Consider the following 25,892-nt stretch of genomic DNA (forward strand, 5'->3'; position numbering starts at 1 on the left):
TGATATGATTTAATAAATGACTAGGTGGCCAGATGGGAGAGGATAAGGTAGAAAATAATAACATTTTAAACAAGCAAATTTTGAAATATCTGAGATTCCCAAGTGGAGATGATTATAAAATCTGGGGACTCCAGGGAGAAGTCCAGATTGAGATATAAATCTGACATTTAAAACCAAACATATAAATTTGTGAATACCCATTTTTTCCCTTAATACTAGAAAAGGTAGTAATAGTTACCCTTCTTCATTTCTCTATCTTCCAGGAGAAAAGGAAAAAAGACCATGTTCTAAATGGTCACAATGGTGACAAGAAAACAAGGAACTGATAACATCAGTTGCTCTCAAGAAGGATAACTGAGTGGGTAAAGATGAGTGAGAGTAAACTTTTTTTAAAAGGGGACCAGAACTCAGGATCCTAAGATAAGATCTGAGCTAAGATCAACAGTTGGAAGCTTAACCAATGAGCCACCCAGGAGCACCAGGAAGGAAACTATTTTTATAATGTATTGTTTATATCTTTTTATAATTTTGTAGCATTTGAATGTAATAACTTTTGAAAAAATTACACAAATTAAGGAGAATCCACCAAAGTCTAGATAGAGTACCTAGGTAAACTAGGTATAAAGTGGGCCTTTATATACCTAAATTATTACTGTTTTCTTAAACCATCAAGGAATATATAGATGAAAGGGTGGGGTGCCTGGGTGGTTCAGTCAGTTAAGGGTCTGCCTCTTGATTTCAGCTCATGTCATTATCTCAGGGCTGTGAGATTGAGCCCCAAGTCAGGCTCTGTGCTCAGTGTGGAGTCTGCTTTAGATTCTCTCTCTCTCCCTCTCCCTCTGTCCCTACCCCCTTCTAAAAACTAAAATTTGGAAAGAAAAAAAGGGGGGGGGGGTAAATCATCAGTACCCACTGAAGTAACAAACTAAAATTACTGTAACACGTCAAAATTAATCACATTTTCAAAAGATTTATGAACTAGAAATGACTTTGTACTCAATCATCCAATCCCTCTCACTTTACAGGTAAATACATAATCAGAAATACACATATAATTAAGGATACCAAATATCATGCTTTGATTTCAATATTTTAAATGCAAATCATCATTTTCTTCATCCTCATCGTCTTCCCAACACTGGAGTTACTTCACTAGCCAAATATACCATGAAACTAAGGGCTCAAATGTCCCAGTTAAACCTCAGCTTTCTAAAGCTTTCCTCAACCTGCTGCTTCAGCTAACTTGTTACATAAAAGATACTAAAAACTTAAAATAACCTTCTGCCAACTTTCCACAATGTAGCTGTTAAATCTGAAATCAGATGCCTTGGTTCTAATTTGGTAAATAAACTGAATTCTGTTCTGCCAAATGAATAAAAAACATTCCAGTAACATTAAGACCACTGCAGTGCTAAAGTATGCAAATTGCCAAACAAAAGGCTAGCCATTAAAAGGGCATCCATTATATGTGCCCAGCACTATGCAATATACTTTATAAACCTTATCTTAGCCCAATACCGTGAGACAAATATTACTCCTACTTCATGGGCAAGAAAAATAAAGTTAACACTAGTTAGGTAATTTCCTAAAGCTATATATCTAGAAATGTGTGAGTCATGACTCTAAAATCTATATGCTTTTTACCAGACCAATTGTTTTCAAACATTTTGGTCTCAAGACCTGTTTTATACTCTTAATAATTATTAAACAACTTTTATATGGATTATTTATATGGACAAATCTATTGATATTTATATTAGTAATTAAAATTAAATGTTATAAAACTTTAACTTTACATTTACAATCACTCCATTACATATCAATATAAATTTATGAAAAAATAATTGTTTTCTAAAATGAAAATAAATGATGAATATGCTATTTTAAACTCTTAAAAAATTAAAATAAATAAATAGCCAGATTTTTATAATTATTTCTGCACTGAATTGTGTGAATTTTGCTTTGGTTTGAAGTATATGAAGAAAATCTAGATACAGAAGAGACGCAGTTGAAAAAAAGAAGAGTGGGGTGCCTGGGTGGCTCCGTGGGTTATAGCCTCTGCCTTCAGTTCAGGTCCTGGTTCCAGAGTCCTGGGATCAAGCCCTCCATCTGGCTCTCTGCTCAGCAGGAAGCCTGCTCCCCCCCGCCCCCCAAACTCCTCTCTGCCTGCCTCTACCTACTTGTGAACTCTGTCAAATAAATAGATAAAATCTTAAAAAAAAAAAAAGAAAAGAAAGAGAGTATTTTAATAGACTTCTTAAATAATTATATTCTTTGCTACTACACCAGAACTCAGTAAGTGGTGATTTTTTTTTTTAAGATTTTATTTATTTATTTGACAGATCACAAGTAGGCAGAGGGGTGGGGGGGGGGTGCGGGTGGGGAAGCAGGCTCCCCGCTGAGCAAAAAGCCCTACGTCCATCCCAGGACCCGCAGATCATGACCCAAGCCAAAGGCAGAGGCTTTAACCCACTGAGCCATCCAGGCACCCCAGTAAGTGGTGATTTCTTAAAGGTTAGCAGCAATGTGAAATCTAAAACCCTATCAATAAACTTTTTCTATTGAGTTACACTGAAATGCACTGGTTTCTCTTGAACTTTAAATGGATCTTTTACTGATGCATGATTTTAAAATACCATGTACTGATCATTTGAAAAATATAAGCTGACTGAGTTATACCGATCTTCCAAATGTCAACCCATTTCACTATACCAAAAAAACAAAAACCACACATTTGGTAATATCACCAATCTGACCAGAGAAGTCTTTAAATATTGGGAAGCTGTCAAACTTAGTAAGAGAAGCTGTCAACATTAGTGTGACAAAGACAAATTTCCCAAATGTTAATTTTTGATTCAAAGCTTGAATTTTTTAATTGGTAATAAATACTACCAATTATTTTCTGTGAAGTCACAGGCTTCTTCATTCTTTTTCCAGAAAATTCCTGCCAAGTATCCAAATTGGAATAACCATAGTTTGCCTGTAAGCTGTTCTTTCAAGTAAAAATGGTGTTCCATGACAAAAGCTGCTACTGTGGCTTACAACTCAAACAACTATACAAATGTTTTCCCTTGTTTCCCTTTAGTAGGCAAAAGAAGATCATGCAAAATATACATTATGTCATAAAGAATATCAAAAAGGTAAGTAATTGAGATTAAGACTTAATAAAATTAATCATTTCTACAATTTCATCAAAGACATGTGAAACTGGCTTTTTCCTTTTACTACAAGTATGTGGCAGTAAATAAGCAAGTAATACTAGTCATTTGGGAGACTTGTACTCAGGTTGCAACAATTTTACTCACCACTGGTTTTGTACCACCAGCAAAAATGTCAGCATAGTGAAAAAGGCAAGCAATGACTTTATATTATCACAAAAATAGTTTTGATTTCACCTACCCCTTAACTAGGGAGAAAACAGGACATTCTAAGTACTAGAACCAACATAGCTCCAGCTTCTACAGACACCTTCAAGTCCCATCCAAGCGGTAAAAAAGGAGAATTTTTGTATTTTCTCTCATAAACAGTATTATACTATTAAAACCCACATAAACACATATTATATCCATCATAAACTCCTAACCAGCTCTACCTTCTCATTATTTTCAAAGCTACCCCCACTTTTACAGCATGTTAAACTGACATTTGCCCATCCAAGTTTCTGCTTCATACAGTAGCCAGATTGAGTCTTCTAAAATCAGATCGTATTACTCCTCTGCTCAAAATCCTCGCTTTCTATTTTCCTCAGAGTAAAAGCCAAAATCCTTAAAAATGGTCTACAAAAGTTCCACATGCTTATACCTACAGCTACCTCTCAAATCTCCTATCTCCTACCACTCTTCCCCTTGAACCAAACTTGACCTTCCCTCTGACCCTTGAACATGGTACATTTACATTTGTTTTTCCCTGTCTGAAACTCTGTTCTGCCAGTATCTGCTCCTTAATTTTCTTTAAGTAACTAAACTTCTCCTATTCCTGATGTCTTCCCTGACCCTGACCTCACTGAAATACTTAGCACTTCCCCTCCCCTGTACACCAGCACTCCCTCTCTCCTTACCCTGCTTTATTTCACTCCAAGATATTTATCATTATCAGTCATATCAAATACTTATTAGCTTATTATTTATCTTCCCCCATTAGAATGCAAGCTCCATGAGAGCAGGGACTTTGGCCACTTTGTTCACTGCTATAATCCCAACACCTAAAACACTGTCACATATTAGGAGTTCAGTACATATCTGTTAAATGAAGGAATGGGTGAAAAAGGAAAAGAAAAAAATATATAAAGAACCATTAGAGTAGTGTTAAAATCTGTTTTTACTCTCCAAAAAGCATTCCATCCCAGAACAATGCAGGTCTCCACATGATTCTTTATGAAAGTCAACCAAAGGATATATACACTTAAGAGGATATTCAACACAGCATAGGTGGTTTTATAGAATTCAGTACAGTGCTGAGTAAGAGAACACGTGTGTTAACATGCCTGATAAATATCTACAGCCAAGAATCCAAATATACTAAACCAAGTTATACCAGCAGATTAAAGATGACTTGTAAGAGAGTCAAATAAACCTAATTCTTCAGTACTCTGATAGGCAGTATACATTCAAGTACCAGATAAAACTTTACCTAAAGTACTATCTAAACCTCCAGAACAAAAATGTCTTCTGCCAAAAAGCACTTAACACCACAAGTGAGAGTAAATTATTGGTATCAATGGATATTACTATCATATTAGTCTTTGAAAATAGTTTTAAGTGCAGTCTCCCACTTGAGACTATAATGCCCCACAAGAAAGATATTATTATATCTACCTACTTCAGTGCTTAAGTAAATAGTATAATTTCATAAAAACTAGTTCGTAGAGAACCATAGTCTCAAAGCTAGATCTAATTCCAAATACAGAGACAGCTTTCTAGTTTTGCAGATTATCTCTGGGATTTCAACAAGAGTAACAGGCACAAAAACAGATGAAGTTCAACTAAGCCACAAAGTTAAACCTCATATATCCTGGTAACAAACACCATTCATAATTTTCAGACAGGAAAAAGACCTTTTCTCTTTTTCCTACCCCATTTTACATGCCTCAGTAGTACTCTAAAACTGATCTTCCATCTATCCCCCAGTGAAATAAATAGAACGTGAACAGGAACATATTTGTCTGCCCAGCTCCCGGTCAATTTTTAAGGAACTATGCTCATTTTCTAGAACCCAAAGCATCCTATTACACTATACTCTGCATTAGATTTCTATGACTCAAGAATGACATTAACTAGGGAAAGACTGCCTAGAATTCTGTTTTTCCAGGAGTCCTCCAGAATTCTCCTGCCTTATTGAGGCTGCAAAGAACACAACATGATCAATAACTGCTCACTTCTGCTTTCTTTTTTTGGCAAAGTTGAAAGGTCAGAATTACTGCTCCTATTACAGCTCAGTAAAGGAAAGGAGAGATTCCCCAGTGCAGGAAAGAGGATTCCCCCCACCTTCTTAAGAGGTAGCTTTGCAGATGTGTTCACATCCCAATTCTAAGTGTGAAGTCACATTCTAATACTTATATGATGCCATCAAGAAACATGTCCACTTAACCCAAGTACATGCACATGCTAGGAGATGCACCTGGAAGAAGAGGTGAGAGGAAGGTCATATTCACGTTGTCATAGAGATTAACTGAATCAACCCTGATAGATCAATAAAGTGACAGATTTCACTGCCAAACCACCCTCATTCCAAGTGAGGGTGCAGGACACTTTAATGGATTATCTTACACCCCAAAAACTACTTCACTTTTTTTCTAAGACAAACTGAGGTCTACCTTTCAAAAACAAAGTCCAGAGAAGACCACATAACATGAGGGAAAAAATATAAAACTATAACTGTTCTTTTAAAGATGTACCATTATTTTAACTTTCTTAGCTAAAACTGTTCACCTAAGGCTTAATTCAAGATTTTTTTGGGGCATGCAAACTGTAACTTCATAGTCACTTCTCAAACAGACGTAAGGTGCATTATTTTCTTAAATCACCCATCATAAAGATTTTAGGGTCAAACACAAAGAAGAAAATATCAGAAGGAAATTTAAAGATGTATATAGAATAAGCCAAAATAAACCTACCACATAGGCACCAAACAGATTATCCTATTGCCTCAACTCTCAAACATACATTTTTAATCATTCTGAAATTAAGATGTTTTAAAATCCCTCTCTGAAGAAATCTACCACCACCAGGCAGAGAGACTACACATATTAACCATTTCATTATCATTCCCTTGAGTTACCAACATTGGCAGCAATATCCTCAATTGAAATTAAACTCACAATTGAAATTTCTAATTACTGTGTGAAATAGCTACACAAATTCTCAGTAAAAATGAAAATTAACTGTATGGAGAAGATGGCTTGTCACATCCCATGCAATATCATTAAAGGCAGTAGAAACGGCCAAATCTGTCAGAATACATCTCACATCACAAATTTCTCACATCTAGGAAAGGCTGGTTTAAGCAATTCCCATATCAAGGACTTTTATCACTCTGGTACCTAAAACTTTCTGACAAGTGCCCAAAGAATATTTAACTCAAGGGGAAAAAAAAATTTTTAAGTTTAACAAAAAGGAAGTACAGTCAAAAATCAAGAAAGTGTTCTGTATGCTCCATAAGCATTTTCAATTCTAAAGGTGCTAAAGAAGTAAAACTCATTACCATTATTTATTTTTTAAAAAAGCATATCATGGGGCGCCTGGGTGGCTCAGTGGATTAAGCCGCTGCCTTCGGCTCAGGTCATGATCTCAGTGTCCTGGGATCGAGCCCCACATCGGGCTCTTTGCTCAGCGGGAGCCTGCTTCTCTCTCTCTCTCTGCCTGACTCTCCGCCTACTTGTGATTTCTCTCTCTGTCAAATAAATAAATAAAATCTTTAAAAAAAAATAATAAAATAAAATAAATAAAATAAAAAAAAATAAAAAAATAAAAAAGCATATCATCATGATACTTTTACTACTAATGGCAAGAAGTGATTCAGAAAAATTTTTACAATGTGAAAAAGGGCTTAGACTTAAACTTTAAGTCTATACTAAAGAAAAATGTATATTAACTCAAATACACTAAAAATGTAAAATTTAACAAATTTGTGTACATTTAATGTAATGTATCTTTTCTCCCACCCCAAAAATGCTTTTACGGAATATACAATGAGTCATAATCACTTGGCATATCTGAAAACAGTATATTCATGATGTTACACCTATTACTGTATTTAACTTATATTTCAAAGATATGTTTGGATCCAAATACAATATTCCTCAAAATAACTGATGATTCAGAAAAGGCAATTCATACTCAACCAACATTTTACCACAAAAGAAAAAGCTGGATCCTTGCTCCTATTCAAGTCAGTAATTTGTAAGTACACATTATATACGCACTCCAAAAAACGTTTATCAAATCAGAGATCACTGGAAACTCAAAGAGCTCATGAATAGTGAGCTAAACAGTGACCAAATTAAGGTTCAATAAGCTTTCCAGCTAGAGAGAATAAAGGATCAAAACTAACAAGATAAAATTTAATAAACATAAAGCCCTGTTTTAGGCTAAAAAAAAAAAACCTTCAAGAAGAGATAGAATGGAGAGATAGCTAATCACTTGAGAAAACGCAGTATTAAAAAATTAACATACTCTTGCACTGTATTATTTAATGTGTGCTTTTTAGTAGTACACATTACTAAACATATATTGCTTAAAGCAATAGGGTCTACTTTTTTGTCTTTACTTGTAAGGTTAGTCTAGAGCACAATCCTCAAAGGGAAGAATTGACAAACTGAGTTTTGTTAAAAAGATGAATAGGATTTTCATTTACTTACTTAACATGATTATATAGTATTCACTATTTCAGGGACCATGTAAGGACTTTAAAAACCATGCTGTTAATAGGAATGGACAGAGAAGTCAGGAATGTTTAACCGAAAGGTAAGAATGTGATAGCTGGGATGCCTGGGTGGCTCAGTCGGTCAAGCCGCTGCCTTCGGCTCAGGTCTTGATCCCAGAGTCCTGGGATTGCATCTGACATCGGGCTCCTGGCTCAGAGGGGAGCCTGCTTCTCTCTCTGCTTCTACCTGCCACTTTGCCTGCTTGTGCTTTCTCTCTCTCTGACAAATAAATAAAATCTTTAAAAAAAAAAAAAAAAAGACAACTTTTGTCAGATATCTAAAGGGCTATCATGTGGATGAGGGAGCCCATTTATTTGTGCCATTACATAAAAAAGAAACAGAACAAAGAAGTGTGAGATTTGGGCTCTACAGAAAAACTCTGAAAGTTGTCCAATGGCAAAAAAACTCTCCATAAGGCTATTAAAAAAAAAAAAAAGATTTTATTTATTTGACACAGAGAGAGAGAGAGAGTACAAGCAGGGAGAGCGGCAGGGAGAGGGAGAAGCAGGTCCTGCTGAACAGTGCCAGACGTGGGGCTGGATCCCAGAACCCTGGGATCATGACCTGAGCCGAGGCAGATGTCCAATGACTAAGCCACCCAGGCGTCCCTCCATAAGGCTATTATAAAGGGGCACCTGGGTGGCTTAGTCTGTTAAAAGTCTGCCTTTGGTTCAGGACATGATTCCAGTGTCCTGGGATAGAGCCCCACATCAGGCTCCCTGCTCCATCCTCTCTCTGTCTGCGGCTCCCCCTGCTTGTAAATAAAAAAATTCAATCTTAAAAAAAAAAAAAGGATACTATAAAGACTAAATGAGAAAATATATATTAAAGAACTTTGTTGTAAATTACCATATTACACATTAGAATTTACTTCTGTGCAGGACAGTGTGTCCTAATTAATAGACATATTTGCAGAGGTTGACCACGTACTTGAGTTCCAGTTATTAGTTCAGTTCCCAGCTTTGCAATTTATACCAAATACGCAACTTTAACAAAGTTTTCCTGCATCTCTAGGTTTCACTTTTCTCACCTTTAAAATACGGATAAAACAATCTGCTTTGCAAGGCTATTGTAAGAATAAAATGTGATAATGTAGATAACATTCCACATAGTGCTGACATTCTCAGTAAATTGTGTTTATGATGATGATAATCATCATCAACACATTATAGAAGGAATCTCTTTGGTGAATATAAAACTAACCATGTGGTATGATGCAGTATGACTGTATGGTTTTGCTATGTACCTATATGAGTGTATGAATATGCTATGCACTTATCACGTTGTAACAATCCAAATAAAATATATAGCTTATATTTGTTTGGTGACTTAAAATTTATCTTTTAAAGACATTTATCTTCTGTAATGTGAAGGAAAAAATATCCTTAAAACCTAAATAAAGTATCCAGGTTAGTTAAAATACCAGGAATAAAAGTAATGTAATGGGGAAATTATGCAGCTACCAAGAAAAGGGACTAAAGAAGTAGCATATTAAATATAAGCTACTCTTCCTAGGAGACTTCACAGCAAGAGATGAAAATATATATTTCAGGGGAAAAAACAATTACACTTTCCAGAAGTATGTGAACCACTGGTTACAATCATCAGAAACACCAAAAATACAAGTACCATACAAATATTTGGTATATCAAGGCAATTTAAAAAGTGAAGTTGAGGGGATGAAGGACAAGAGTTTAAGAGATTTAGGATTCTAGTTACTATGAACAGAATTTGTATTTTAACAGACCAACTACTTAACGTTGAATTACAGAATATGGAAGCTCAATAATCCTGTAATTCAGTACCTTCTGTGATTAACCAGGAGGATCAATTGTAAAATACTATCCTATCGTACTTGTCAGTCATATTCAACTAGCTCTTCTTTCAAAGGAAATTAACTCTCAAAAAGAAACTTTCATCTATTTTCACAAATATTTCAAGGGCCCATGGAAAAAATATATATATATACACACACACACACATAAATATACACCTACTATGAAGGTCAATTCTTCAAACTCCCTAATAAATGATGAATAGCCTGAAACTACAACACACCTTCTAATACAATATATTTCCCAAAGTGTCAGAATATAATTTTCATCAACAAACAATTATTACGCTTGTTGTAACAACAGTAAAATGATTAAATAAGTGTAGGAATGAAAAACTGGGTGCAGCTTTTAGGTACTTTTTTGTGGATTTGAATTATGATAAATGACAGTAATATTACAATATTTTAAATTCAGATACAAGTGCAGTTGTTAGAAAATTATAAAACCACTAAGAAAAATCTTATTCTTTTTTTTTAATCTCCATTTTTGCCCTAATTTTAGATAAGAAGCCTGGAGTCCAGTGGAATTAAGGGAGTTTATTCCTCAGGCAAGCATTTCATTAATGTGTTATATTATTTTGAGCAGAGTTGAGTGTGTTTTAATTGAATGTATACAACAGTCATGTTCAGTTAAAAGCAGAGCTAGCAACAATATTTGTCAACTACCCAATTTAAAATGGCTTATTAAATGTTGAAAATATCAGTGTTTCATTTTCATTAATAAATGTACTGTTGCTTATAAATCAACTCAATCATATAATGTTTTTAAAACAAAAGAAACCAAAAAAAATCAGCTAATGAGTTAAGGTAGAAAGTAGAAATACAGTCCTTGAATAATAAATGATACTCTATTTTGTCATATAGGCTATGATGAAGTTACTATGAAAAATCATAGTAACTATTTTTAGTCACAGTCAAGATAAAACATTATTGTTAGCAATTACATAAAACAAACAAAACACTCAAAAACTCTACTCCAACAAAATTTTGGCTGCTCTAGTCACTTTTTACTTGCTCTAGGTATCAAATGCCAACAAATTTCTACTGTGGGGCTTTCAGAAACCAAGGCATTCTACATTCTATCTTAAATGCAAAGTGTAGACACTTTGTATCAAACTAAGTTTCATGAAAGCAGAGAAATAGAAACACAGAACCTGATGGCAGGTAGAAATCACAACAACCAGTTGCAGTCAAGTTGGATCTGTACCTAAGTAATGAAGGGAGGTGGGCCATTTACACGTTCAAAATTCGAAATCCCAAGGTGGGAGACGAGGAGAGAAAGAAAAGAAACAGTTGCACAAACAAAGGAAGAAGGGCAGGTTGGATAAGAGACTATTTAAAATTTGTCAAAAACCAATACATTGAAGGCCTGACTCAAAGATAAAACAGCTTCTGAAAGGAAACTCTGAAGTGGGCAAAGAGGAAACATTCCTTTGCACCCACAAGAACCAATCCCCTGACCACTGGCATGCTATTACTGAAACGGTCATGATTTACAGGCATTTGGCCCGGGTGATGGGCAAAGGAGAGGAAAGAAAGATCGTTGGAGAGAAGCCTAGAATTCCATTGGCCTGGGGAGGCACACCCTGGGTTCGGGAAGGGAAAGGTGGAGAGGGACGAGCACTCCTCACCGTGATTATCTTTCTGTCCGATATTGTGCGTGCGGATGAGAGACGACAGTCTCCTCACATCCCCCTTGAAGACGCACTCGTGTACCGGGTAGTGTGCGGGGCAACTGCCTCCATCTGCGACGACAGCAATGGGGTTGGTGCCCGCTAGAAGAGCCGGGGACTGGGTGGTGGTAGTCACGGAGGAACCGTGCAGCGGCAGGGCCGGGACGCCAGGGGGATTGGAGGAGGCCGGAGCGGTCTTCAGCTGCAGCCGGTGGTGATGGTTACTGAAGATCTTATGACAGGCTTTGCTGCCCTTGCCCCTGCCGCCTGTCCCAAGCCTGCCTCCCGTGAAGGTGCCGCCGAGGGTAGCCGCCGCTTCCTCATCCCCGGGCTCCAGCAGGTCCCCCTCTTCTTTGCTGGGCTTGTGATCTCTCCGCAGTGAGCGGATCTTCTCCCCGGTCATCGCCGCCAGGGGCAGAGAGGGTATCCGGGAGGCTCACCGCCCGCGACAGAGGTAGCGCTGCGGCGGCGCAAGGCTATTAGAGCGGTGGCCAGGCGCCTCCAGCGCAGCATGTACTCTCAGCGCTCCCCCGAGCCTGGGACAAACGCATCTCCTGGCGGAAGAGCCGGCTCTCGCCTAGGCACTAAGGGACGCGCGCTCGCTGGGGGGAGCTAGAGCTCAGGTGCCCACGACACCAGGATCCCTGTCCCTGCTGCCGCAGCCGCCTGCCTCACACCGAAAAACAGGGCACGGCCATCTTACCCTGACTTCTCTCGCGAGAGCTCCCTCGGGAGGAGGGCGGAAACACCGCGATAAGTGAGGTACCCGCTCCCTCCCTTGCACCTTCCCCTCGCCGAGCAGAGCCCAGCGCCGGCGCCTCCCAGGCAGCGTGTTTCCGCCCCAAGCTGAGAATCCGACCGCCAGCGGGGGCCGCGCTTCTTCGGTGCAGTCTGAGACCTTTAACCTGTGTTTGAGATATTCGGTGCGCGTTATAAACGATGACTTAAACCCTCGGACATCTGGGCCTCCCGCAGAGTAATGCAAACTGACGCCACGGCACACAGGATATGATGTCAGTGAGATCATGCACAAGACACTCGTTCAGTAAACATTTACTAAGCATCTACTTTGTGCCGTATACCGAGCTAGTAAAATTTTTTAAACGCCACTCCTGGCTCCAAAGAGCTCAGCAGAGGAGGAAAGACAAAACAGTTGGGTACAGTAGTTCACCGCGCGACGAATATATGGGGAACTGGATTGCACCAAAAAAAAAAAAAAAAAGAAGACAAATTTTAGTCCTAAAAGTCACCGTAGATTAGGAGCTAACCTTGGAAAACAGGCTATTCAGCAAACGGAAAGACGGGAGGTCACTCAAATTTTAGAGAAATGAATTTCAAGCAGGTGTCAGAGTTTCAGGTAAGGGAATGGACGCTAAAGAATGGCATATAATAACTGTGTGACGGGGATGTCACTGGGCTAGTTCCTGGCCAAATTCCACCCATTGTCAAATTCTTAAGAAGCCTAAATCTAAAACCCCTAAAATTTCGACCAAATAACTAAAGCTGTGGGGAGCTAGAAGGGAGGAGGGTTAGCGAAGCATCCTAGAAGTCTGCCTTCACCCACTTATCTCTCCAAAGTCCCATTTACACTAACAGTAGCTTCTCTCAAATCGCTTCTTAAACTTTATTGTCAACTCCATTCCCCTGCAAATAAATAACTTGTGGGAACTGTCCTCTCTTCATCCTTCCTCGCCACTCAGGTTTTCATTTCCCATCTTTTCAAATCTATTCAAATCGAACTGTTTCCGCCCATTCTTCTTCTTCTCCTTCTCCTCCTCCTTCTCCTCCTCCTCCCCCTCCTCCCTCTCCTCCTCCCCCTCCTCCTCTTCCTTCTCCTTCTTTTCCTTCTCCTTTTGTGGGAAGTGAGGGTTGTTCCAATTATGATCAAGCATTGCATAACCAGAACCTCAAAGAATCCTACTCAGAAACCAAGAGACTGAACACATGCATACAAAAACATTATTTTGTTCCACGATAGCCAATATTTATTAATTCTAAGGCAAGTAGTATGCTTGGCATTTTATATGCTGTTATCTGCAGGTGATATTATTTTTTTTTTTTTTTTAGTTTTTTATTTTTTTTTATTTTTATTTTTTATTTTTTTTTTTAATTTTTTATTTTTTATAAACATATATTTTTATCCCCAGGGGTACAGGTGCAGGTGATATTATTTTTAATCTTCACTTGACAGTTGAAAAACCACCCTAATGCTTCAAAGCTGGAATGTAGCACAATCCAGCCTTATTATTCTAGAGCTAGAGAGATAGGAAACGGCCAGATCATGTTAAAAGTTTAGACTTTATCCCACAAGAAATGGGGGATGTTGAATAGGGAAATAGCATGAGGACATTCATCTTTTGGAAAAGTCACTCACTCTCCCATACTTTAGAAAAGTATATGGGGGTTCCTGGGTGGCTCAGTGGGTTAAAGCTTCTGCCTTCCGCTCAGGTCATGACCACAGGGTCCTGGGATTGAGCCCCACATCGGCTCTCTGCTCAGCAGGGAGCCTGCTTCCTCCTCTCTCTCTCTCTGCCTGTCTCTCTGCCTACTTGTGATCTCTGTCTGTCAAATAAATGAATAAAATCTTTTAAAAAAAAAAGTATATGTCAAGAATAAAGTACCTGGGTGCTCTTCTAGAGACAGACTACTGCATAAATAAAAAAAATAAGTGTGTTAGTATATGCATGTAAAAGTCTGACAGAATATATACATTGCACAGAGTGAACACTAGTTATCTTTGGAAGATGAGATTGCTAAATCACATATTTCTTACCTTCCTTGAATATTTGTTTTTACGAATCAGAAAAAAATTAATTTTTAAAGAAGTATGCAGTAATTCAGATGATGAGAAATTAGGAGAACATGAACCAAGTTAATAAGAGTGATGTTAGAGGAGGTAAGACTTAAAAAAAAACTAGTTCAATTTTGGCATATTGAATTGAAGTTTCTTGTTGTTCATCCAGAAGAAGTTAGATGGTATACATTTTGAATATTTTGAAATTACCCTAGGAGGCAGGGATCAGAATTAAAATTTAGGAGTTATCATTACACAGTAATTGATACCACAGAAGTCTTTGAGTTTCCCAAGAAAGAATGTGCAGTGTGAGAAATTCATGTCCAGCCTAGAATAAAGCACTAACATATAAAGGATATGTATAAAAAGACTGGTGTTCAGTACCGTTAGTATTAAAACCTGCACCAAATAGTCAACCATTATATCTGAGAAGTATCTTATCACTGCATCCAGAATTTAAAAGTACCTCATTAGTGGTTGCCAACTACGGACAGATGGAAAACTCCTAAGTGTTTCCCTGTAAAATCAAACATTACAGACGTCAATGTTATTTGACTCTTATTTTTAAGAGTTTAACAGTATAATCAATAAAACATGATATAGAAATATAAGATTACAATACATTGTGAAAAATACAAGAATTAAAATTATATAAGATCCTGACATGATACAAAAGAGGAAATTATTAAGGAAATAAAGTCAGTTGATCAGGAAATCTTTCTGAAGGCAGTAATTGTCCGAATTGAAAGAATGTTTGAAGTTGGCTGATTGGACACAGTGGGGAAAAGGTAGTAATAATAATTACAATAATAATAAAATTATCATTTACTGAGTGCTTATGATGTGTTAGGCATTGTTTCAAGCACATTTCTCACAACAACTCTATGGGGTACTTACTGTCCCCATTTTACAGATGAGGCAACAGAGGCACTAGGAAGTGATCGTCCAGCTATGAGTGGAGGTAAAAAGAATAGTATGTACGGGGCACCTGGGTGGCTCAGTGGGTTAAGCCTCTGCCTTCGGCTCAGGTCATGATCTCAGGGTCCCGGGATGGAGTCCCACATGAGGTTCTCTGTTCAGCAGGGAGCCTGCTTCCTCCTCTCTCTCTCTACCTACTTGTGATCTCTTTCTGTCAAATAAATAAATAAAATCTTTAAAAAAGAGAATAGTATGTATAAACACAGCATTATATTTGACAAACACTGGAGCATAGTATGTGACAGGAAAAGTGGTGGCAAATAAGACTAGAAAGGAAACCTGGGGCTGGATTACAAAGAGCAACTATAAGACATTCGGACTATATGACTATATATGCTGGGCAGTGGAGAATCTGTAAAGGATTTCAAACACAGTAAAGACAGGATCACATTTAATCACCATAATGTATAATCAACCCACATTCCAAAGATAGGAGACTGCCAAACTTTCCAGCTTTGCCTCCTACCACGTTGCCAAACTCATTCCTCATTCTAACCAAAACAATCTGCTGACAGTCCCTCATCCTCTCTCATGTTTCCATGCCTGTGCACACAATGTTCCATATGTCCCAAACCCATTGTGATTTCATTCATCTAGATACCTCCTTCAGCCTTTCAAAAGCTTTTCAAAATTCTCCTTAGCACAGGGATTTTTGTTGTCGTCGTTGTTGTATTTTAAACTTGGCATAGAATCCAGGGGTCCAGAAAATTACATCGAACTTTAGTTCAAAATAAAATTTAGCATGTCTTTCTATTATGAATGTAGGTCACAAACCACGAAAATATTAGCAGTATTTGTGCCTTTGCAATCACAAGAAAGCACAGATATTTCCGTGTCACATTACAATTGCTACCAACATCTCAAAATATCATTTACACCTAAGCTTCACCATACTGCCAAAGAGGTCCACAGCATGAAAAGAAAAGTTAGTACAAACTTCTAGTTACAAAATATATAAGTCTCAGAGATGGAAAGTACAGAATGGGAATATAGTCAAAAACATTTACAATAACATATGACAAAGGGTTACTACACTTATTATGGTGAGCACTCAGTAATGTATAGAACTATTGAATCACTAGGCTGTACACCTGAAGTTAACATAACATTGCACATTATCTACACTTCAATCATAAAAAAAATTTTTTTTAAGTAAATCCTTCTTAGGAGTCTTTAATGACACCTTCCCCCTCCTTCTTTCCTTACAACACCCCAATATTCTGGATTAGGAGTCCCTCCTTTGCCTTCTTTCTGATTTTCCATTTTAATTTTTGCATGCCTCTCTGGTATATCTGGTTTGCTTCCTCAGCCAGTCCTCTGAGCTGTCTAAGTACTAAAACTCGAGTACTAAAACGGTTGTATGCACAGTACCTTTCAGATCGTTAAATAGTGAATGTTTAATATTAATAATAAACAGCTGTTGAATTAATCAATCCATTAGAATATAAAACCCCAAAGTATCTACAATGTACCAAGACAATTGTACACTAAGTGATGAGCTGCTGAATAAATAAATAATCCCAACCTGACAACACTGAAGCTGACTACTATTCTCTTGGATTCTTACATGAAACCCAAGAGTAAATATTTCATTTGGGGTTGTGGTTTTTTTTTTCCATTTACAAATAACAGTAAATTCAATTGAAACTGGCTTAAATTAAATGCATTTATTGACTTACGTAACAGAAAGGGGCAGAGATATGTCTTCAAGGGTGGCCTGGTCTAAACTACCTGTCAGTTTCTAGGTGACAGTTTCAAGAGTGGTCTGGTCTAAACCACCTGTCAGTTTCAGTTTCCAGTGTGCCTCTTCCTGTTTGGATTGTCCTCCAAAGGCCAGCCTCTCTCAAAGAACAAGATGCCTGCCCGCAGTCACAGGAGCCATGTACTCCCTCCTTCAGGTCTGGAGGGAGGGCCCACAACCTCACATGTCTGGCCCTTGACATTCATAAAAGAATCCTATCCAAGTATCCAGGAAAATGATGATTGGCTCAGGCCTGGGTTCCCTAAACAAATCCCTAAACCTTGATTAGTTTTGCCCAATCAGCACTCATCTCTGAATCCAGCAAGTTGGGGATAAACACTCCCAAACTGCAGAAACTATTTCATAATGGGAAATAGGTGGGAAAGATGATAAGGAGACAAAGGTGAGCAATCAGCAAAAGTACTATATTCAAACTTAATGGGAGGTTTTTACTTGGAGGAAAAATAAAAAAACAACTTGATTCTTGTCACAGTGTCTTGAACTAAATATGATGAAATACATTGTGGTGATCAATAATATCAACAGGTAATGAGTGAATAACTTCAACAACAAATTTATTTTTTATTCAAATGTTCCAAGATAGAATTCAATCCAACAATTTGAATTTGTAACTCAACTATCCAGTTTACTAGATAATACTCTGGTCTTACAGACTACCTCTTTTTCATTTCCCTCCTGGTGTGGCTAAGAATCCAAATAGTGGTCGATTCACTGACACCCAACAATGACTAGAGGATTAAGCCTGATTCCCAGAATGAATATTTCTGAATTTTAGCGGAAATATATGTATCTATGTATCTCTGTTAGCTTTAGACAAAGGGCACCTAATCCCCATCATGGTGTCTTCATTTAATAAAAGCAATCACATCAAAGTATGAAATACAGAAGCCCTGTACGCAATAATAAAATCTCACTGGTTATATTTTATAAATGCATCAGCAGACCTACAACTAAGATTGGTAGTTCACTAATCTTACTCAGTCCTCCCTACTTTGTATACCAATATATTTCTAATGTAAACATTGAAGCAAGTTTGGTCAACATCTTTTTTTTCCTCTCCTTCTTTGAAGGCTTGTATTTCATATTTTCATGATAATCTAAAATATGATTTCTTACACTCCATATTGGTTGAGCTAGGTCCAGGAGAATTTTGGTTGGATAGATGATACAGCTGCCTGGCTAATGAGGTCATCATCTTGAGCATCCCCCTACAACATTCCTAACAGTGCACTGAAAATGAAAATAACAAGCCATGTAGAGCAATATCTTCTTCACACATTTTACATCCATATCTCTAGGTCTCAATATTTTCCTGTTTCCTCTAAATCTTCCCACTTCCTTTCTCCGAGGCAATGTTGGGAACTTTTCTTTTTTTCCTACTCTTTCTGATCAGCAACTATTAGTGATTTTGTCAGATTTCCCTTAAATAATCAGAAAAAAAATCAGAGATGCAGAGGTTGCCAAGGAAACCAGAGCCAATAGCTGTGAAGTTCCAGAAGGGAGGAAGGAATTCCTCTGAGACAGATTAAACACACAGACTATTGCAGGGGAGAAGGAGGAAAGATGCCAAGAGCAGAATGAGAAAACAACTCATAATGAGATGAATATGAAAAGATATATTGCAACATTTATAAGTGAAATTATTTTTAGATCACCAACAAAGGCTTGGAACAAGAGAAAGAACAGGGATAGGAGTGGGTTTTTCAGTGAAAGAGGTTAAAATAAAGTAAATAAATATGTAAAGCAATTAAATGCAATAGATGGTTATGGATCAGTATTTGTGTCCATGGCTTCCTGGTTCTATTTTACTGCCTAGAATACAGCCAACTACATACTGTATCAATTAGCCTAAATATTCCTCAAGAGAACATCCAACTCAACATGTCCAATATAGAGCTTATTTCCATCAGCAGTTCCACTGGCCAAACCTGTATATCAATTCTATTACCCTTAATTCCTCCCTCTCCCTCAGCCCCACGTTCAACCAGTTACTAAATCTTGACCTTTCTAATAGCTCTAAAACTGAACCATTTCTCTCAATTTTACAGTTACCATCCTAGGTAGGCCACCATCACTTAAAATTGCCTCCAAACTCCTGTGTTTCTGGCTCTCATTTCCCACTCATGAGTGCATATGCAGAAACCCGCATCCATTCAATCCATGGATTGCCAGATTTATAATTAAAATTACAGGACATCCAGTTAAATTTGAATTTCAGATAAACAATATTTCTTACAAGTATGTCCAAAATATTGTGTGGGACAATATTACAGATATTGCAAATTTCAATATGTGAAACATACTTATACTAAAAGATTATTTTTATCTGAAACTCAAATTTAACTGGTTGTCTTGTATTTTATCTGGCAAACTTACCACTCATTTGTTTGTGTTATTTAGAGTTAAATATGTAATAAAGTACAAATTCAAAAGAATCAGAATAATAACACCAAATTCGGTATAGTGGCTTCTTTGAAGCGTGAAGTAAAAAAGTGCCTTCAGTTAAGTATCCATAAGAAAATTCTGTTATAGCTATTTTTGTATTAAGCACACATTTTGAATTTTTGCTTTTAGGTTTTTTCCTCCTTTTTATCTTTCATTTCTTAAGCTCATTGGTGTTTATACAGGTTTTTTATATTACTTCGTTTTGTGTGTGCATCAAATATTTATAATAAATATTTTTAAAATCTTTAATAGCCCTCTAGATAAAGTCCAAAGAATTGAACATGGGTTATAAGCACCATCATGGGTTCATTGGTTCTGTTTACCTCTCTAACCTTGGCACTTCCAGGTTGTACACAACAGTCTGTCCTGAAAAATTTTCCTCAAAAGATTGCCCATACTCTTCCCTCTTGTCCTTAAACCTCAAATTAGTTGTCAGTACTTCACTGGCACCTTATCTATATCTGGGTTATATAGTTTTCCTATGTACTGTCAGGAAATTCAACACTTTTACTATTACTTACATTTATCTTTACCAAGTGTAACTGCTGACTGACTTGTCTGTATCTCCCATTAGAATACAAATCTAAAAGTATAGAGACTATGTTGTATTCATAATAACAACTCCAGCCCTCACCCAGTGCCTGGCACCAATGGTTCCTCAATAAATATTTGCTATAGGAATTGATTAGCTAATGAATGATGAGCTGGTTTATTTAACATTCTTGAGGTATTTAATAATTTTACTTCTAACATGAACCCTATTTTATAATAAGTATCTAGGTGAAATCATAAATCTTACCACCTCATAGTGAGTACATTAGAAATCATTACCTGGAATGAAGTTCTTTTCTGTCATTCCTATTGCAAAGTTTGGTTTCAACATCACCTGTCACTTAAACTGGGTCTTGCTTTTGTTGTTTAGAATAAACACATAGCAAGTATTCCTTGGCTTGTACAAACGACACTTAGCTTTACATGTTAAGTTTCTAAAAGTTGCTTTGTATATCTATAAATTCAAACTTAATAAATATAGCATTATTACATTATATGGTAGGTATGATGCATTGATACTTAACACTTGCATTTATGGAATCTAATTAAAATTTCATTGTTACCTGTATTTTCTTTTCAGTCTGTTCTTTTCCTTCATTTTCCTTAAAGTCCATGCGCTCCTAACTAAAGACTGTGATTTACTAACAGCTCCAAATCCTGTATGTAAACATCAATACATTTCTACCTTAATAAAAGAATAAAACTTCCTTTTACTTCCTTGGGTTTGCGTCCTTGAACTTTTCCTCTCCTGTTTACCAGTTTTCTAGGTACCATTATTAATTTTACAACACTCTTCCTCCAAGGAACAGAAGGAAATTTGCCTGATTTTAAGATGCTTCTTAGAAGCTTTCCTCCTTAGCATGTCCTCCTCCTCATCAACAGAAGGAAAGAGAGATACCGGTGTGAAGAGTTGAGTTTAAAACATGTTGAGCAGGGTAAAACAGTATGTGAAATTGGTATTGTAAGTATGGTATCATACGGATACCATCTTTACTTCAACTGTACCCTCTCTATTTCCATTTCTCAGACTTTCTAATTCCAGCACTCAGGGAACTCTTATCCTCACATTCTACCTTTGCAGCTTCCAAAAACCTATTATCTGGGTTAGGTACTTCTATGTACTGCCTCTAGACACCACATTTCAAGAGTATAAAAATAAGTCAGGCAATCATATAATTATTGAGGACCCCTATTGCTAAAATCTAAGCCAACTATCGTTCCTTGACTATTAGGAACATTTGCCCCAGGGAATGCAAAGAACTATTGTTTGTAGAATGTTGGCTGACAGTCAAGAGCTTTCTTTAGCGGCACTTATGATGATGGTTTCACCGTAGTCTGTAAGCTGTTAGTGTGGCAAGTAAAGAAATCTAATTTTGTCAGCTCCCTGAGAGAGAGTCCATTTTCCAGGGATGGGCTTGAAATAGCCAAGAATAAAAGACTAACATAGCGTTTCAATCTAAAATTAATGATTGAGTGTACTAGAAGTATCCATCAGCACACCCCCCTGTAGACAAACTGCATACAAAGCCAAATAGGCAGAAGGTTGCTTGGTGAGCATGGAATCAGAATAAGAGGAGTCAAGTATTTGATTCTAATGTTTAATGGCATTGCATTTTGATAGCCTGATGTGCGTTCTTCCACAAGAACGAAATTCTGTCTGTGAGGCAGATGGAGACTCACAAGACCGGAGGAATAATAATCCATTCCTCACCAGCACACCACGCTTGGATGGTCAGGGCCAACTTGTGCTTCTGTGACTCATTTTTCTTTGCATTCCTGAATGACTAACACTTCCATCCCCCAATCTCATGTGCATCTACTTGTTGCTTAAAAAAAAGCTGCAGATATATTAAAACATTCCATGGGAACTCAAACCATAAAACTTTTAGAAGAAAATGCAGGGAGTAATATCTTTGACATGGCCTTAGCAACATATTTCTAGATATATCTCCTAAGGCAAGGAAAGTAAAAACAAAATTAAACTATTGGGGCTACACCAAAATAAAGAGCTTTTGTACAGTGAAGGAAAACATTGACAAAACAAAAGGCAGCCTACTGAATGGGAGAAGATATTTGGCTATGCAAATGACATAGCCAATAAGGTGTTAATGGCCAAAACATATAAGAATTTATACAACTCAAAACAAGCAAAAAATCTGATTTAAAAATTGGGCAGAGAACCAAATTAGACATATTTCCAAAGAAGATATACAGATGGCCAACAGGGACATGAAAACATGCTAAACATAACTAATCATCAGGAAAATGTAAATCAAAGCCCTAATGAGATACTATCTTACACTGTCAGGATGGCTAGTATCAAAAAGATAAGAAATAACAAGCTTTGGTGAGGATGTGGAAAAAAAGAAATCCATGTGTTATATTGGTGGGAATGTAAATAGGTGTAGCCATGTAGAAAATAGGATGGAGATCCTTCAAAAAATTAAAAAAGGAAATATCTACAATCCAGTGATTCTACTACTCTTTATTTAAAAACATTAATTCAAAAATATATGTGTACCCCTACATTTATTACAGTATTGTTTGTAATAGTTAAGATATAGAAGTAACATGTGCCCATCAATAAATGAATGGATAAAGATGTCACACACACACACACACACACACACACACACACACACAGGGATATTATTCAGCCATAAAAGAGTGAGATCTTGCCATTTGCAACAACATGAATGAACTGAGAGGGTATTAAGTGCAATAAGATAAAGACAAATACTGTATGATTTCATTTATATGCGGAACCTAAAAAAAAAAAAAACAAATGAGCAAGCAAAAAGACAGAAACAGACCCACTAATACCAGAGAACAAACTAGTGGTTGTGAGAAGGGATGGGAAAAGGGTATATGCAAAATGTGTGAAGGGGAGAGGGAGACACAGGCTTCTAATTATGGGATGAATAAATCACCAGGATGAAAGGTATAGCAGGGAATAGAGTCAACGGTATTGTAATAGCCTTGTACAGTGATAGAGGGCAGCTACATCTGTAGCATAGCATAAAGTTTAGAGCTGTCAAGTCACTATATTGTACACCTGAAACTAATATAACATTGTGTGTCAACTATACTTCAATAGAGAAACATACACACAAACAAACAAATATTCCCTGTGATTATTAACAAGTCTGATTCAGGAAGCCACTGTATTTCTTTAGATGACTTTGCACACCTCTACTCATATATGTTATGTGAATTTTTCAATGTTTTCTAACTTTATATAATTATATTTCATTGTATCTTTTAATAACATATTATTTGCTTATTTTTATTAAAATACAGATGACACACAATGTTACACTAGTTTCAGTATAAAACAAAGTGATTCAACAAGTCTATACATTATGCTGTGATCATTTCTAATTTTAATTCAAATAACTATTTCCCTTATTTTTATGTTTTGGGGAGACTTTTCACTGTTGCATGTATATACTGATAACATGTAAATAAAAAGCAAAATAGTTTTAATATTTCATCTCAGGAAGTAGGAAATTAGGAAAATTACTAACAAATGTGATTTACCAATTGAAATATTTGTTAGGGTCATCTTGGTGGTTCAGTTGGTCAATCATCGGCCTCTGGATTTCGGCTCAGGTCATGATCTCAGGGTCATAAGATCAAACCCCTGTTGGGCTCCAAGCTCAGTGCAGAGTCTACCTGAAAATCATTCTTCCCCTTTGCCTTCATAAATAGATAGATAGATAGATAGATAACATCTTTTTTAAAATGTTTGTTAAGCTTTTTAAATAACCTTTTTGCATGAGCATGGGTGCCCATGTGCATACATACACACATGCATGTAAAATACAGAACAATTCTCTTAGTTCTTAAAGCCTTTCTAATTAGTTCTTAAATAACCATGGATAATTTAAAAAGGAAGGGGAGGGAGAGGAGAATGAGAAGCAGAAGGAAAGAAGAAATACATTCAGATTAATTTTTATCAAAACATATTATGATATATTCACAGCTTCATTTTGTCACATAATTACAATAATCTTTTTATTGGTATCATAACACATTTGCTTATTAAAAATTAATATTCCATATACACAGCATCCGAATGTGGGCAAAAAATTGAAATATATACCTATTCTTTTCAAATTACTCCAAGAAATAGAAATGGAGGGAAAAATTCTAAATTCATTCAATGCAGCTAGCATTACTCTGATGCCAAAACTAGATAAAGACTTCACTAAAAAAAGAGAACTACAGGTCAATACCCCTGATGAACATGGATGCAAAAATTCTCAGTACAATACTAGCAACCTGAATCCAAAAATACATTAAAAATATCATTCACTATGATCAAGTGGGATTTACTCCTGGGTTGCAACAATAATTCAATCAATGTGATACACCAGATTAATAAAGAAAGGATAAGATCCTCTCAATAGATGCAGAAAAATCATTTGACAAAATATAACATCCATTCATGAGAAAAACCCTCAATAAAGTGGGTTTAGAGATAAATCCATAATAATAAAAACTATAAAGATCATATATAAAAAAACCATAGTTAATATTTTTAATGGGGGAAAACTGAGAGCTTTCCCTCCACCGTCAAGAACAAGTCAGGGATGTCCAATTTCCCCAGTTATTTAACATAGTACTGGAAGCCTTCACCTCAGCAATCAGACCACAAAAAGGAATAAAAGGCATCCAAAATCAGCAAGGAAGAAGTCAAATTTTCCGTATTGGCAAAAGACTGATACTCTACATAGAAAACTCAAAAGACTCCACCCAAAAACTGCTAGAACTGATACAGGCTTTAAGTAAAGTCTCAGGATACAAACTGATACAGGCTTTAAGTAAAGTCTCAGGATACAAACTCAATACAGAAAACTGCTGCATTTCTATACACCAATAATGAAGCAGCAGAAAGAGAAATCAAGGAACCAATCAATCCCATTTACAATTGCATTGAAAGCCACAAGACAGCTAGGAATAAACCCAACCAAAGAGGTAAAAAACCTCTACTCTAAAAACTATAATACACTGAAGAAAGAAATTGAAGATGACACAAAGAAACAGAAAGACATTGCATCTTCATGGATGGGAAGAACATATATTGTTAAAATGTCTATACCACCCAAAGCCATCTACACATTTAATGCAATGCCTATCAAAATACCAACAGCATTTTTCACAGAGCTAGAACAAATGATCCTAAAATCTGTATGGAACCACAAAGGGCCCCAAATAGTCAAAACAACACTGAGAAAGAATAGCGAAGCTGAAGGCTTCACAATTCCAGATCTCAAGTTGTATTACCAAGCTGCAGTGATCAAAACAGTATGGTACTGGCACAAAAACAGACACATAGATCAATGGAACAGAATCCAAAACCCAGAAATGGACCCACAACTATCTGGTCAACTAATCTTCAACAAAGCAGGAAAGAATATCCAATGAAAAAAGACAGTCTCTTCAACAAATGGTGTTGGGAAAACTGGACATCAATATGCAAAAGAATGAAAGTGGACCACCCTCTTCCTCCATATACAAAAAAAAATTCAAAGTGGATGAAAGACCTAACTGTGAGACCTGAAACCAACAAAATCCTATGTAGATAACAACCTCTTTGACATCAGCTGGAAACTTTTTTCTAGATGTCTCCTGAGGCAAGGAAAACAAAAGTAAAAATTAACTGCTGACTTCATCAAAATAAAAAGCTTCTGCACAGCAAAGGAAATCATCAACAGAACTAAAAGGCAACATATGGACTGGAAGAATATATTTGCAAATGATATATCTGATAAAGGGTTGGCATCCAAAATACAGAAAGAACATATAAAACTCTATACCCAAAAACCAAATAATCCAGTTTAAAAATGGGCAGAAGGCACGAATAGACATTTTCTCAAAGAAGGCATCCAGATGGCTTATGGACACATGAAAAGTTGTTCAACATCACT

The 25,892-nt window shown here is 36.7% G+C and overlaps 1 protein-coding gene across 1 annotated transcript in view; it reads right to left on the reverse strand.

The window, feature by feature from the left end:
- The window catches only part of ANKRD13C (ankyrin repeat domain 13C), a 97,626-nt gene extending 85,320 nt beyond the window's left edge, over positions 1 to 12,306 (reverse strand). The window contains exon 1 of the mRNA XM_004763008.3: positions 11,387 to 12,306. Within this exon, the coding sequence (XP_004763065.1) occupies positions 11,387 to 11,831 (445 nt within the window). The 5' untranslated portion in view covers positions 11,832 to 12,306. The remainder of the gene's footprint in view (positions 1 to 11,386) is intronic.
- Between the last annotated feature and the right edge of the window lie 13,586 nt (positions 12,307 to 25,892).

Source organism: Mustela putorius, unplaced genomic scaffold (assembly GCF_011764305.1).
Source record: "Mustela putorius furo isolate JIRA1106 unplaced genomic scaffold, ASM1176430v1.1 tig00003853_pilon_pilon_pilon, whole genome shotgun sequence".
Taxonomy (NCBI): Eukaryota; Metazoa; Chordata; class Mammalia; order Carnivora; family Mustelidae; genus Mustela; species Mustela putorius.